This window comes from Thermobia domestica, chromosome 13 (assembly GCF_964235325.1).
Source record: "Thermobia domestica chromosome 13, izTheDome1.hap1.1, whole genome shotgun sequence".
Classification (NCBI taxonomy): Eukaryota; Metazoa; Arthropoda; class Insecta; order Zygentoma; family Lepismatidae; genus Thermobia; species Thermobia domestica.
Genome location: NC_137466.1, coordinates 12,740,873 through 12,758,157, shown reverse-complemented (window position 1 = coordinate 12,758,157; position 17,285 = coordinate 12,740,873). Strand labels below are relative to the sequence as shown.

The window sequence follows — 17,285 nt, the reverse complement described above, 5'->3', positions numbered from 1 at the left end:
CTCATATAGCCTCTCTGTTGAAGGGGACGTTAAACTCAAAATCAACTCTACCCGCAATCGGAGTACTACTTAAGAATAGTATCGCTTGAAGAATCTTTGCCACGTTTACTCGTAAAACACCGTTAAACACTGGTAAAAAATTTGAGAAATGGAAATATAGCACTCAAAAGATTTTCTGTTTTCATTTACATCCATCATATGTTACTGTTAACCAATGGAGGATTAAGTAACTACTCTCGCTTTATCAGCTACTAACAAGTAAACCTTACGTTTGGGTGAATCGAGTTGCTGACTGAGACACATATGAGAAAGTAGTAATAAATGTGGTCAGTATTTCAGTGAAGTTGTAGGTGCGAAGCTTCAGGGGTTTAGGAGATACAGCTACCAGAAAATCACATGGAAGTACAGAATAGTCTTTGTACAGTTGGAGGTAAAAGCCCTGTAAGACCTCTTGTAACGACAAAAGGTGAATAAAAAAAATATGGGTACATATTAGGACTAGGGGGAAGTCATAAAATAAGGGTATACCTGACGGCGGCCATCTTGAAATCCGCCATTTTGAATTAAGGTTAAGTTTTAAAATAGGAATAGGGTCATGTGATACATGATTTAAGGAGCAAATTTAATCAGAAGAACAATGGTAACATTAATTTTGATTTACGCACAATTGGTAAAAAGTTACAGGGAAATTAAATATTGTTGCTGCATATGTATTAGTCCTTTACCTCACCTTGTAAATTTTATGTTAATGATAATAATTAAATAAAAAGCAGGTGGATAAATATTAGGTCTATGGTAAGAGTTGACTTGATGGCGGCCATGTTCAAATCCGCCATTTTGAATCAGACAAAAGTTTTAAACAAAACGCATAACAGTAAGGCCTTATTAATAGCAAATTTTACCATATATCCAACGGTATAACCATTTTTGCTTTATCATTATCCTTTATCATTGCATTTATTCGTTTCATTACTGATACAGCAGTAACACAAAGTGACGTGAACATATGGCATCGTGATAGGTTCATACAACTTCAGTCGTTTACAATTTACCAGTTCAGTGCTCCTCGTTTTCGCAATATGATTCGATTCGCTTTCAATCAGGCTGGGTATTTGAATGAAGAACCTGGACGATGGATCGCTCCTTACGACTACTGCTTTGACGGAATTGTTAACAACAAATATGTCAAGTGTAACTTGATTGCCTTTGTCACTGTGAGCAGAGCATTTATTTATTTATTTATTTATTTATTTGCCAAAGTTCCAGATACAGCAAGGCAGCCATTTTACACTGAAACTATATAACATAGAATATAAAATTAACAATAACAAGTATAAACAAAAAGTTATATAAAGGTCCATAAGTATAGCAATAACAAATTGAAATAAAACTAAGGTTCCATAAGTATAGCAATAATTTCCTGTCGGAAAACATTCTCAGGTTTAAAAATATCCACGTCAGAAGCAATGGAGTTAAATTCAGAAGCCAGTCTATAGAACAAAGAACGCTGAATAATTGATAATCGAGGCGTGTTGCAATGAAGTAGTTCACTATTTCTAGTTCTTCTTGCAGGTACCCGAATATTAAATTTAGAGATTAGTTCTTCAGTTCTAAGTTTCCCATTTAGAATTCTATGAAGAAACATCATATCAAATAGCATGCGACGAGATGAAGGTGTACGGATGCCAAGAACAGTCAACATTTCAGGTTTACTTAAACAGCGTACAGAAGGTATTCTTTTCCTGACAATGGCAAGAAAGAAATTTAGAACTGAGTCAATGCGAGAGAGAGTTGATACGCTAGCCATACTCCAAATGGTGGAACAGTACTCTATTTTGGTTGAAATGAACGTTTTATAGAATATACTTAAGGCTGTAATATCCCTAATCTCTGTAAACCTGTACAGGAGACCTAATAATCGCATAGCACTCTTGGTCATGGCAGCAATATGATCAGCAAACAGAAGTCTTTCGTCGAACACAACCCCGAGATCCTTCTGAGATGAGACCTTAGCAATAGGATCATCTCCAATGAAGTAGGTAGAAGGGATTTTGTTTTTCTTTAATGAAAATGTAATGGTAGAAGATTTGTGCAAGTCATGCACTCTTTTCTGAACTACATATTGATTGTACTAATTGGGGACTTTTCTGGAACAAAGACCGAAGTTCTATTATGACTCAATTCCACTTTGGTCATTTTTCCTTAAATTAGCAACTTGTTTATGCGATAACAAATGCTGGTTAAGGAAAAAGCAAAAATGGTTATACCGTTGGATTTATGTTAAAATTTGCTATTAATAAGGTGTCAGTGTTATGCGTTTTGTTTAAAACTTTTGTCTGATTCAAAATGACGGATTTGAACATGGCCGCCATCAAGTCAACTCTTACCATAGACCTAATATTTATCCACCTGCTTTTTATTTAATTATTATCATTAACACAAAATTTACAAGGTGGGGTAAAGGACTAATACATATGCTGCAATAATATTCAATTTCCCTGTAACTTTTTACCAATTGCGCGTAAATCAAAATTAATCTCACCATTGTTCTTCTGATTAAATTTGCGCCTTAAATCATGTATCACATGACCCTATTCCTATTTTAAAACTTAACCTTAATTCAAAATGGCGGATTTCAAGATGGATGCCGTCTGGTATACCTTTACTTTATGACTTCCCTCTAGTCCTAATATATACCTATATTTTTTTTATTCACCTTTTGTCGTTACAAGAGGTCTTACAGGGCTTTTACCTCCAACTGTACAAAGACTATTCTGTACTTCCATGTGATTTTCTGTTAGCTCTATCTCCTAAACCCCTGAAGCTTCGCACCCACAACTTCACTGAAATACTGACCACATTTATTACTACTTTCTCATATGTGTCTCAGTCAGCAACTCGATTCACCCAAACGTAAGGTTTACTTGTAAGTATTCTTGAATTTTTCTTTCTCTATTCATGTATATTTCTTTTAATTACCTTGAGTTATTAATGTTTGTTATCGATAAGATCATCATGTATAATTCTGTGTTGTTGCATACATCGAAACTAATTTGAAAGATGATTATAACTTATTAACTATAATTCTAACTGTCGTATGCTATTTAATTTTCGTACTTTTGGTTCGGGGACCCTATTATATGAACGTGGATGTTTGTTTTACAGACGACGGAAGGGACCGTAAATGCCCTACAGAGCTTGAGGGTCAGTGTGTTCCGGATTGGAGTGATAGATGGCTCAATATAGATTACCCTAGGAAGTATGACAATATACAAATTAAATTTATGCTTCACAAAGCTGGAGGAGAGGTGGTGGTAAGTAAATTTATTTCTTAATAAAATACCTATTGACGGTAAATATAATTGCAAAAAACTACTAGAATACTTCAGTTTTCATGCAAGTTATTCGTGATTTCTATTCTTTGAAAAAATTGTTTTACAGAAATTGTTGCGTGTGCGTTTTGAGATTATATTAAGTTTTTGAAATAAGTCTCGAGAGGTATATAAATAATATTGTTCTATTGTTGTGAAACAAAGATAACTTAGGGCAGTATATACCCTGGAAATAATTTAGAATATATTTCGTACTGTACTCTATTGGAACACTGACACAAAATGTATACCTGTTTCACTGTGCCCCATATCATTTGACAAACTTAACGGGATCTACTTGGTGGGCCAGAATAAATAAGGCAGTCTTGAATAAAGTTATTTTTATCGAGAAATATATAACAGGTTGGAATGTTTCGAAAAAGCAAAGTACATTTTCTTATTGAAATGAGGATGCTGAATACGAAAATGACAATAACAATGCAGAATTGGTTCGAGTTTAAGTGTAATCGACAGAAATATGCGTTATGTAATGTTGACAATTTTCGAATCGTGAATTTTCTATTTGACCTTTCACGTAAGTAGTTATTGCTTCAATTTTGTTCATCCGAGTATTGTGGATCATATGTCATTCGCTTTAGAATAAACCAAGCTTGCAAATGGTACTACGCACATGTGTACATGATTTATAAGTGGAGGGAAATTTAAGGTAAAATTGCGAATTTCCTTTCCAAATATCCCTTTCTTCAAATGTAGCACCTCCTGGTACGGCCCCGGCAAAAGGTACGCTAATATAATATACCTTTAAAACTACTGTAGTTTATACGTAATACAGGTGCCAAGCTTCATTGTTATATCTACAATAGTTATGAGAAGAAAAACTATTTCTCAGTTCTGCTTGATAGTACCAAATTTCATATAGGGAAATGCGAAATACAAAGTAAAATGAATCAAAACAATATTATCTATTTGAGTATCGCGATTTATAAATTATTCTCTTTTGAGTAAAACGGTCTTTCAAATGGTACCATGAGAATGTGTGTGTGTGTGTGTGTGTGTTTGTGTGTATGTGATGTACGAAAAAATGGAAAATTGGTGGTAAAATTGGGAATTTTTCGTCCAAAAATCCCTTTCTTCAAATGTAGTGCACCCTGCTGTGTCCCCAGCTTTGAAACTACTGTGGTTCATACGCAATGCGTATGCCAAGTTCCATTGCAATATCTACAATAAGTATGAGGGAAAAGTATTTTCAATCATGCTTGACAATACCAAATTTTATATAGGGAAAAGTGAGATATAAAATAAAAATGTCTAAAGTGATGTTCGTACGTAAAGAGAAGAAAACGCGTTTCATTATGACGTTAGACCCTCTGCATATGAAACAAAAAAACACTTGACATATAGGTTATAGGGTATGATAAATGATTGTGTGTGCTTGGCACAGCGTTTGTTCAAATAATATAAAAGCGTCAACAAGAAATTAAAACTATATAAAATCAAAGTGATAAAATATAGCTTGCTTGTCGCTTTTTCTGAAACATCTCTAGTGATTGTCCAACAACAATCGGCAAGCGGAGACTTACTCCAGTGGCCCTGATATCGTTTCTCGATCATAGATATAAGTTGGTAAAAATGTTCCCCATGATCGTCATTGACTGCCCCGCAATTTTCTGGGAAGAAATTTATGTGAGAGTGCAACATATGTATTTTTAGTGACATATTACATCCTATTATTTGGTAGAAGATATTAGGTGTTCTATTACTTCCTTATAGTTCTGATATCGCCCGTTTGCCAAAACATTTGTCACCACTTTTCGGAAAGAATCCCATGCAATCCTCTATTTATCTTCTAACAATGCATTAATTCAAGATCATTGAGCAGTTAGTGAATTTGAGGGCCAATAAGGATCAATATGTGATTTTAGTATCAGCAAATTTTGGAGGTTTACGCAGAATATATTTGAAGAATAGTTTTGATTCGTCTATGAATAGCCACCACTTCCGGGATTATCTTCTATGTTAACCCTTATCCGGGCAACCGGGACTTCCAGGCCCAGTAGCTTCATTTTTTTTAAATTTCTCAATAATCATACATATTTCGAAGACATAAAATACTAAATTCTTCTATCTTTCGTCGATGTTAAAATCATGAACATATCGAGTTGGTAAAGTTTTTTTTTTTTAATTTGAAAATCTTTTCCTGACGTAACCGGGCAACCGGGGCCTGGGAGGCCCCGTATAACTTTAGTGAAATTTCTGTCAAATATTAGATCAAATTGTCACATAATTATATATTGAACACGTGACTATTGTAAACTTTAGTCGGAACAGTATGCGGCAACAGACATTGAATTTTGAGTGTTCTACACTTAAAATATATACTGGGCCTGACAGGCCCCGGTTGCCCGTTTACGTTACAAAAATGTCTGGACCGGATTTGTTATTCTGCTTGGTCGGCTTACAAAAGCATGACACGAAGTTTCGCTACTTGACAAAAATATATACCGGTACATTCTAGACTAGTCTGAACAGTAAGTGACAATAGGCATTTATTTTGTGTATTCTGCACTTAAAATATGTACTGGGCCTCACAGGCCCCGGTTGCTTGTTTACGTTACAAAAATGTCTTGCCCGGATAAGGGTTAAGTTTATTCATAAGACCAGTTACATTTACATTGTTACAACATAGTATGTCACTTTCCAATGAATATACTGTTCCAGAGGATTCTGATGTTTTCATGCAGATAAGCAGGAATTTATTTCGGGAGGTGTCCTAAGCTTTTCGGGGGGTCCAAATACAATTTGAGGCTAAATTATATTAAATTTGTAAAATTGCACCTGAAATTAGACTAAATTTACAAGAAAATCGGAATTTTGGTGGCTTAAGATCCACAGGACACCCCCTACGTAGTCCTTGAGGACAGCAATGAAACTAACCGTCAAACAATGGAAGTTTATTTGAGTAAGCAGACAGCTCCTGTTGCCACGAACTCTTAATTTGCCCACCGAAGCACATCCGGTGATAACGTATTTTCTCGAAACTCGAACTTCAAAAACTAATTTTCATATTCGTTATCAGCACCGTAAAATTAGCTAGAATTGGTTACTTTTATCTCCGAACCATGTTGACGGTTGACCAGATTTACCAACGTAGTGTTTAAACTAAACACGAAGTTTGCAGATGTATAGGAATATATATTTCTATAAATTTGATGCTCCTGCTTGTCCTTTTCTATGAGTAAAAACTGTCAAGGACATGGACGTAAGGAATACGATGTACCATATCATCGGTTATTAATCTAATTTTCTTCTTTGATTTGGTTTTATCATGTGAAATGGTGAAGCTATATATACATGAGTACAGATGGATCTTCTTTTTTTCTTCATACGACGCAAGTATTTCGATGCCCTCATCTTACATTTTGGGATGGCTACAAACGATTACCTACAAGTTTAGAACTTGTCTAAAATTGAAATTTTTTTAGCACATGTATATCGGGTGTTTCAAATAAACACCAACAACGTTTGGGAGGACATTCTTGACACCAAAATAAGACAAAAAGTATAGTCCAACCTGGGTGCACAAATGTTTCCTTATAGGCTGCCGAAAATATGACAAAATGAACATTAAAGGTCCATATCTCCAATACTACATGATCTATCGTATTTGGATCAAGACTTCACCTAGCAACTAGCATAAGCACTTTCCAAATAGCCATGCTTCAGAATCCTGAGATAGTTCCGCAATGATTTTTATAGAGGTAGCTTAATGCAGTCAAAATAAGGTTTAAGGTATACATTTAGAATGGAAAAGGTGGGACCTTCTGGAATTTCTTCGTGATCTTTTCCCCATTAAACTCCAGAAAATCCCAAAACATCTAGTTGCGGGTTTTCCGCCACATTGAATAAATAATCTGTCATCTTGGATTATTCACATGCATTTAGTTTATGCGACATAACTTCTAAACTAATTAATGTAGAAGGGTAATTGTTTCTTTGTTATACTTCTAATATTATAGATAACGTAACAAGGAGTTATCACTTTTCTCCGAGTAAACTATCTTTGAATGACTTTAAGGTAAAATGAAGAATTGGGATCTGCATTAGGGGATATATTTTTTCAGTGTCTCATACAACTTAACAGAGTAAAAATATGAAAAAAAAAGTGCTAGAATGAAAGTTGTTGGAAATTTCATAAACTTGTAAACGATATATATATACAATTTCTGTAGAAACGTATGAATTATCATTTAACATGAAGAAAAAAATATTTACTGATTTGAGACAGCTTTTCATTGTAATTTCTGGAAAGTATCAACAAGTTTCGAAGTCCTGCTAGTTTAATAAATAATTCGTAAAAAGTGGCGTCGGCAGGAGGTGTGCAAGAACCCTGAAAGGAGACTTTCGCACTATCATTCTGTATGTAGGCCTATGTGTCATTTCTGGTTTCGAAGGGGGGTTCGTACCCCACGGACTTCCCGCTTGGTTACGTGCCTGCTCGTTATCAAAAGTTCAGTATACCTTAAAGTTTTATCTATTAGTGCTTGAAAATATAAATTTAGGAAAAAAATGGTGCTTTAAACAAGGGATTAATTATTTTAAAAAGGCGAAAATATACTTACTGGAATTATTTGAGATAATTTTGCATCCGATTTGTAGGAAATGCAATCATATCTTGTTTCATGATTGTCGCTATTACACTATATGTACTACTTTTGTAAATGTGCTTAGATTCTTCTGGGCATCTATTAAACTTTTAAATTTAAAAGTATTGTATTTATAGAACGGAAGACAATATACGCTGGTCACCAATTGAATTATAGACGCCTAAATAATAGCTTGTAACACCGCTTTTCGCTTTGATAAAGGCGGCTACCCGCCGCGGCGTGGACTCCACGAGGTGCATGAAATGTTGTTATTGAATCTCAATTCATATTTGCTGCAAAGTCTCAAAGAGAGCTTATAGATTAGTTAGAAGAGGATCCACAGCCGAAGGCGTCGTTCCACGGCGTCCCAGATGTGTTAGATCGGACTGAGGTCCGTTGACCGTGTTGCCAGGGAAGTGTTGCCAAATCAGAGGAGTGCTCACCAAACCAATTTGCTGCCATCCTGGAGCAGTGGGCTGGCGCATTGTCCTGCTGCAAGATGAGGTCAACACCTGGATGTAGCAGCTGAGCAAATGGCATAACATGATCATTCAGAATATCGCGGTTCGTGAGTACCTGTGACGGAGTGTGTTAGACGTGTTAGGGGACCCACTTCATTTCACAGAAACATGCCTCAGATGGGAATACGACTACCATCGGCTTATTCAGTTCTCCACTGTCGCGATGGATTCATTTCCTCTTGCGGTTTGCGACGCACCCTTACCGGTTTATCTACATGTACCAATGTGAAACTGTTCAGGCCACCTTTTTCATCATTTTCACGGTCCAAAGGAAGTGTTTATTTGCGCATACTAGATGTTATTTCCTGTGTTGTGCTGTTAGAAGGGTAACTCGCGTGAGTCGATGCCTTCTGTACTCCATGGCGAGCACAAGGTTGCGAATTGTATGCCTGCTGACACGGCGTTGTTGTCTTGTATTGAACCTCTCCACGATTTGATGCATTGTGGCCTGTCTATCAGCTGTTACGATGCGGGCCACTCGGGGTCTACTCGTGTCATTGACACACCCCTGACCGCGGCAGTTTGCCCGTCTGAGTGCGATTTTACCGGAAGTCAGGTACTCACGAACAGGCTTGATACAGTTGTTTCTGAATATCCGTTTGCGATAGCCACTTCCGTAATCCAGCCACCCAGTCGTCCGGCCCATGCGATTTCACTACGATCAACTGCACTCAGGCACTACTTCTAGTCAATCACTCACTGCACTGACACAGATGCGGGGAAAGAAAGTACACGGCAGAAGCACCCTCGAGATGCATTTTATTCACATGCACTGGATGAACCTTTGTAGGGCGATTTCTGCAACTGTCCTGCTATGTCTAATTCAACTGCTGATCAGTTTATGTGGCACCGTAAAAGGCCTTGTGAAGACAAAAGAACTTAAACAAAAGTCCTATATATACCAGTGTACTTTGAGACTTACTTTTGTCGATGTCGTTTTGAAGTTGAATGTCCACAAGTTTCGTTAACTTCCTTCTCAAAAAAGTTATTTTTGGTGACAGCATGATCACCACTTCTTCCCATGTTTCCGCAGTTCGACTGACAGTTGCATGCTAAACAATTTAATAATCTTCTTGAGCAAGTTGTTCAAATGTTGTTACAGGAAGAAGGCAATCGGTACAAATTCTCGAGCATGATTCAGTTGGAGTAATCTCTTGATTTTTCTAATGCTGAACTTAATAGAACACATGGAGACTATGCTGATTTGCAGCAGCTGTTGTTGGAGATAGTACTGCTAAGTTCAAAGTGTCACTAATGTGTTTTTTGGATACAATATATTTGTACATGCAAAATCTTGTACAAACCAGGTTTATTTTTTCTTTGTACATCTTTATAATGCTAAGGCATTTTTTGTCCAGCAGCTACACATAATCAGCAGATGATGTTATGTAGTTGACAATATCCATTTCTCGATGCAGTTGTTCATTTTTTCCTAGTATTTTGTACGCAACCTTCTTCCCTTTCCTTGAAGACGAGCGTAAGTCATGATTGGGAAATGGCGTGTGGCTATATTTTAATCTTCAATTTGATGATTTATTAACTATAAATTAAAATGAATTTATGTATTTTGTTTTGCATGTATGTTTAATTAATGGTTAATTTATGCCGGACTTCCAGAAACATCAAAAGAATCTTATGACCGTGTCTATAGCGAAAACTCAGAGTCACGACTCCTCCTCAGTTTCATTAGAAATAGGAAAAGAAAGGATAAGAAATAAGAAAAGATGGCACGAGAGAAGGAGGAAAAGAGGAAGAGGAAAAGGAGAAAGGAGAAGGAACTAGAGATAAAGGATTCCTGGATAATGATGAGAATATGACAATTAAACTTGAATACTTGTAGAAAAAGTGATTCCTAATTGAATGTTATTGCTTGAGGATAATTCATAAGTGTTCCTCAAGAAACACATGTTCCCTCATACTACCCTGACCTGGATCCAGACAATTGCACAAGAGGGAATTGCCCTCACCCAGCCCAGGTGATGAGAAGTCTTAATTTAATTATTTGTCTGTCATTTCCAAATGTTGAATAACTTTATCCAGTATTCGAATATCCACAGTGTAAATCGAACACACATTTGAACTAGCCAAGGAAAAATATCAAAGTGATTTAAATATTTTCCACAAATAGACGTTTTCGAGATTCTTGAAAAGACTGTCGTTATTAAAACTCATCCTGTTGTTTTGGCTTTCCTCCCAGAGTCGATTTAGAGTAATTCAGAGTTAGTTATTTTTCATGACCTGTCATACACCAGTACATATACTATAATATTACACGCATGTTATAAATACTATCATTGTAAATCAATATTAAATGCTATCAATTCAAGCTAAATTTTTCAATTATTCACACTCACACACACATACATAGAGGAAAATGTATTGATATAGGTAAAGCAGTTTAAAAGAAACAATCATCTAACTACAGGTAGTGATCATTTATTACAACTATTGAGAAATTATACACAAAATGGTAAGAACATTCAAATAAGTATGTATATAAATGTATTATTTCACATATAATATCGGACAACATCAATGGAAATATACATATATATTTGATATTAGCGGGCAAATGAAAACAATAATTACTATAAATTTTGTTAAAATAGACTGTACATTTAAAAAATATCTAATTATCTATTATAATATTTCATATAAAAACTTAAAATGATGGTTAGAAATTGTGTCTGTACCACATAAAAATTAAAAGGAAGAATAATTCCACGAGTCTTTACTCGTACTTTCCAATGATCTGTTATGTCACACGTATTTGTAAAGCTTCCTTTTGGAGTCCATTTATTAACTTCATTTTATTTAAATGTACACACATGAGATCATATTTATAAATTGTGAATAACACATATTCAGTCTGTTGACGACTTTATGTATACATTTTTCAATTTGTAGGATTAAAGGAACAAAATTTCGTCACTAATTCAACGGTGACTGCGTCACTTATCACGTCATTCCATTTACTGTTTAGTTCAGTGACTAGTTGACGTCTTTATTTATACATTTTTCAATTTCTGGAATTAAAGGAACAAAATTTCATAACTAATTCCACGGTGACTGCGTCACTTCTCTGGTCATTCTATTTATCATTTCGTTTATTGACTACCTTTAAAACATGTCGCCTTGTATCACAAGGTGCACACATTTATAGTTCTAATCGCACAATATATAGAGAAACGAGAATTTTTCTGGGTCCTTTTTGTCTCAATACCACGATTATTGAGATGGAAACACTGTTGAGGTTAAGGGTTCGTATATAATGGATGAAATTGAAATGTAATTGCAAAGAAGGATTTCAGTTTCATGAACTTTTGGGTAGATTTAATAATACATTAGGGTTACGCTGACCTGCCCTTATTCCATGCTACATGCAGTTAGTGTAGTAACAAACCATGTGCACATTTATATATGCTAATTAATTATAATACAAAGATTAAAAAGAATATATAACAGTGCGGCGGTATTTTAGAATTCACGTTTCATACTAGTCAAAAAATTCAAAACTATGGCAACCAACGACCGTTCGCGATAGGTAACAAGACATTTTACACATATTTATCTACTCACTAAACACTGAACACTACAAGCGGGCCGCGGTGGTTCAGTAGTAGAGCGTTCACCTCTGGTGCTTGGGGTCCCGGGTTCAAACCCTGCTCCCGCCAAGTGAACTTTGTGGTGGAAAAGCACCGTGTGCGTGGGTTTTCTCGGAGTTCTTCCGTTTCCTCCCACTGTTTTCATTCCACCATTTCATTCATCGCTCATCATCACCGTCTCCTTTAGCCTAACCGGCATAACCGTGGGACGTAAAACTCAAAAATTTCATTTCATTTTTCTGAACACTACAAAGATAAGTGGTCGAATTTAGACATATGAAAATTCACAGCTAAATATACTTTAATACGCCGAAAAACATCCGGCCTACTATATACGAGGCCTAAACATAAATCCCCAAGTAAAGACAAATATGTGCCCAAAATAAGATTTTCACAAAGACAAGGGCTTTATGGAAATCTTATATGAGAGGTAGCCGGTCAATACCTTTGGGGACCCCGGCCTTACCCGAAGGCCAGTGTGGCCTCTAATTTAGAATTTCGAAATAAACAATTATCCAACACCTGAGAAACTAAGAAGAGTTACGAGTGAAGTACGGCAACTAGAATAAACTCGATAAAATAAAGAAAATCCTAACAGGGATTTGCCAAAATTTAAAAAAAATAAATACAATAAATTTAGCACTAGTAATTTATCTGTCAAATATTACTAGTCGCTACCAGTAAACAAAGGCACTAAACTTGAGGCGTCAAGGATGCCCTGGTAAGATATAACGAAATTGTAGTGTAATAAATTTTCTATATTGTTCGATTCTATCCTCTTCGTCACCTTTGCAAACAGTAGTGAACTTTGCTTAATCAGGTGACGTGAATAAAATTAAAGTTCCAGAGTAGTATCACAATGTAAGCTGAACGCATATATTTAAACTGTACTAATTATGCAAACAGGTATTATGTTCTCTGATTACTTGGAAACTATTTGGAATCATTTGCTACGTGACCACTATTTGCATCATCAGGCTGGATGATCAGTTAGTATATCCGATTAATATTTAACGTTGAGTCACGAAATGGAAATACAATCCATTGTTTGCTGCATGACACTATCCGTACACACAATTCTGAAGTAATGGTTAGTGTACTGAACATTTATTATTATATAAATACAATCAATACCTTGTGGCAAAGTTACAACTGGGCACATATATGGAGGGGCGTCTTTTTATTTATTCACACTCGCTACAATATATATATATCGTCACTATCTTTATTCACTTACATTTATTATCATTTATAACATAAACTAATTTATAGACACTCTTTTCTACCTTTCTGCCCTAGACTGTTCAAAGCAGTTTCATTATATAGTAAAATCAAGAAATTACTATAATACACTAATCAATACGCGTGAATTTTTATGAACTAACACTAGATTCTTTCAGTACAAACTACAGTAGGTTTAACTCACGGCTTCATATTATTTTATACAATGAAAATTCAATATCATTAACTATCCTCTTAACTAAATGCAATTATATTTTCTGAAACTATCGACAATGCAATCGTTCATCGAACGTAAAAAAATGAGAGAATTTGAAAGTGCAGCCTGACAGAATAATGCCATGTAGACAAACTTCAGTTTAAGGAAAAATGCAAATTTAAATTTTCTAATTATTCGATTACCGTACTATGTAAATGATTGTGCTTTTCAGAGAAGTATAATTATAATGTTATTCGTCTACATCTCTATTCATATTAACCAGAACTATTATTTATTCATCAATAATTACAAAATATGGGTAATTCTCAAGTTAGCTAGATCCTTAAGTTCCTGAGTAGCAAAACACTAGCAGGGAGTAGTTCATAGCCCGACACGAGATGACATTGGTAGTACGAAAACAAACTTTGCACTATTAAACACGCTTTGTACTCTGTTATAGTTAACTATAGAACTATAGGCAATATACTACGTATTTACGGTACGGAATTACTATGAAGCTGCATTACGAATTAACCCTTAATCCCCGACGTCATAATTGTTCACGTAAGCATCGACGTGGAGTCCCATGGACTCCGAAATATAATCAATATGTCTTTGTACGTAAAAATTACTGTTTTTAAAATTTTATTTCTTTTACTTATTTTTTAATGCTATATGTATATTATGATATATTATTACATATATAATTCAGTTAAAAATGAAGGGTATACATTGCATCAAAATATCTACTAGGTAAGCAATATGACCATATTACATAGGACCGCTTTTACTGAATACAAGAGCACTAGCGACTACACTAAGCTCTGGAAACCAATTAAAATGTAATTTTGCCGATTTAGGAACAGTGAATTTAAAAGGGTACTTATATATATGTAATTTTTAGAAGTCAGAGATAATCTCGTAAAGGGGAATTCCTTTTTTGAATGTACACTCACAAGGAAAGGATGGAGAACAATTCGAACGGTAGTTTATATATATACTATATAACATGGGTTCAGATAACAAAAGTTTTTAAGGATATGATGTCCCGCCATAAGCAAGTCATATTTATCATTTATAAATATTTTCTAAAGCAATGACACACTACATACATATTTTTCCAAATTATGTAAGTTCAATATTTCTTCTTCTTACATCTTTTATTACTTATCATGTATTCCTAATATTGTAGTAACGTATCATAATTATAAATCTATTGCCTAGAACTTTACAGTAACATTATTACATTCACCTTATATTACTACATAACACACCTACGTTAATGTTATGAAAATAGAAAGAAATATGTCATGTTACGATTATATGTTTAGGAAGTTCTATTTTGTAACCCCCAACTTATCACTTTATCAAATCGACTAATTATGATGCTTCTGTATCATATCATTAACACATTTTCTTGCGTGAATGAACAATATTTTCGATTAGCCACAAGCAGATGAAGTTTTAACAAACACGCTTATTTGGATAAATATAATTGCAGTTGTTTATATATCATATCATATAATGTAGCAGGACGTATAGATAAATAAATCTGGACATACAAATATGTTTTGTTTCTAAAGAAACATTAGCACATGTTGTGAATGTTGCAAGGCAAACTAATGTCTTAGAAATTTGCCTTAGAGTTCTTCCTAGATTTCAAGGCGAAATTTAGTTATATATCTGACATGGAACGCAGAATCCCATGCCCACGAAGATTCAGCTACCTTACAATTGTCGAATATGTAAACTGTTGAAATGTCAGAACAGTCTCAACAAAATTCTTCTCTATGTAACAAGTAAAAATATACAGTAATCACGAATAAATTGATTCATGAAGTATATTTTGCTTTTTATTTTAATAAGAAAATATTTAAAAAAAATACTTAACAGGTATTAAGATTATTATGGTTTCAAAATTGAAAAGTAAACTATCATAAGGGTAATTTTAGTTTCTCTGAATAACAGGAAGGAGTGGGACTATGATTAAATAAAATAACAAATACAACAGTAGAATATGTAAATTAAAAAATAAGTTGTTTTGTATATTTCTTGGATTCTTCTTTTAATTACACCCACATTTGACTTTCCATTGACAGCTCAAACAAAATTATTTAACGGGTTTTCAATTAATTAATTGAGTTCCATTCCTTAGAACTGATCGTTGTAAAATATGCTAATGTAAAATAATCAACTTTTCTCGTTCCAGAAAGAAGTAAAACCAATTGCATCTTATTTAACAGATGTCGACTGGAGCTTACCGTTAAAGTTTGTTGTTCATGGTTATGTTGGAAAAGCAGGACAAGCATATGCTGGGCTATTGAATAATCATATGCAGGTAGGTAGTTTGAATAAGGTTTACTGAATTTTTAAACTCAGAGTACATTTATAGAGTTGTTATATTTTTTCCGTTACACTTCATCCACTGGGAATATTTAATATAATACTTAAAATTTAAACCTTTATTAGGCTATCTGTTATCGAATAACGGAAAAATTGTTGAACGATTTGAATGAATTTTAAAATATGGTTATTAGTTACCTTGCACTAAGTTTTTACTATGCCGATTTGATTAACTTGCCTATCTTAAGAGTCATAATTTATGTGAAAAATTCAATATATCTTAAGTCCTTCAAGTTGGGAAGATGAAGAATGGAATGTGAAATCCTGCTCAGAAATAAACAGCCACATTATCTAGTTTTTCTCAATATTGCGGTTTTAAGGAGAAAGAGCCACAATAGTAGTGGCATGGTAAGGTAATGTAAAGTACCAGAATTGTATCTTGAAAGTACCAAATTACTCTGAGGGAACAATTTTATACGTAGAGCTCATGGATGTTAATATAGGTAGGACAAAATGATTTCAAGGTAACACAATATGCCGAAGTACATAAGTGAAGACTTGTGTGTAGAAATACAGAATGAAAGGGAGTGAGGTCATACGATCTCAGAGCTGGAAACTATGGTTGCGCGAACGCGTGTATGTGTAGTTCGCTTTCAATAGCTGGTGTTCACTTTCAATATAAAAATAAAACTTAATATTATGTCGCTATATGAATAATAATGAATTGCAACATAGTTAAACGTTATACATAAAAAGGCGTATGCACCATTACAAGAAGGAGAGCAAATGCTGTTAAGTAATGAATTTAATAATGATATATTTTTATTGTAATTCCAAAGAGGAAGTGTTACTTTCATTTAAAAATACATTAGAAACACGATTTGTAATTTAAAAACTTGATAGCGTCATAGTTGCGAAAGAAAATGACTAAATAAATCCAATTCTGTTTTTTCAAGTAGAAAATCGATTTCCAGTTTACCATTCCATTGTTTTTGGTGTATCAATTGCGGTGGTTGTGTATCAACCGTGGTATGTAAGAAGGAGTATTAGCCGAATACTCAACATGAATTATATTTTACGGAAACGCAAATTAAATTTATTATATTGAATGATTTTGAGCCTGTAATTCGCACTAGAAGAGGATTTGATGCAGTAGTAAAGTTAAATTTGCATAATGAGATACTTTAGACAATTTAATAACGTTTCCTTTGTATTTTATCAGTTATGAAATAGAAAAATTTTCTATTAAATTACTTGCAAGAAATAATGAACCAGGAAGTTATCACTAGAGATTTGGGTGACGATTGAAAAGAAAGGAATATCTTATGATTCTCGAGACACAGTGTCTTAAATTATAAATGAGTGATATGATTTGATTTGAAAATGAAGTGAAATTTTTAAGT

The 17,285-nt window shown here is 34.3% G+C and overlaps 1 protein-coding gene across 1 annotated transcript in view; it reads left to right on the top strand.

Annotated features, from left to right (window-relative positions):
* The window catches only part of LOC145669124 (pancreatic lipase-related protein 2-like), a 217,691-nt gene that overhangs the window by 56,207 nt on the left and 144,199 nt on the right, over positions 1 to 17,285 (top strand). Inside the window, exons 3-4 of the mRNA XM_081737470.1 lie at positions 3,166 to 3,314; positions 15,749 to 15,877. Of these exons, the coding sequence (XP_081593596.1) occupies positions 3,166 to 3,314; positions 15,749 to 15,877 (278 nt within the window). The remainder of the gene's footprint in view (positions 1 to 3,165; positions 3,315 to 15,748; positions 15,878 to 17,285) is intronic.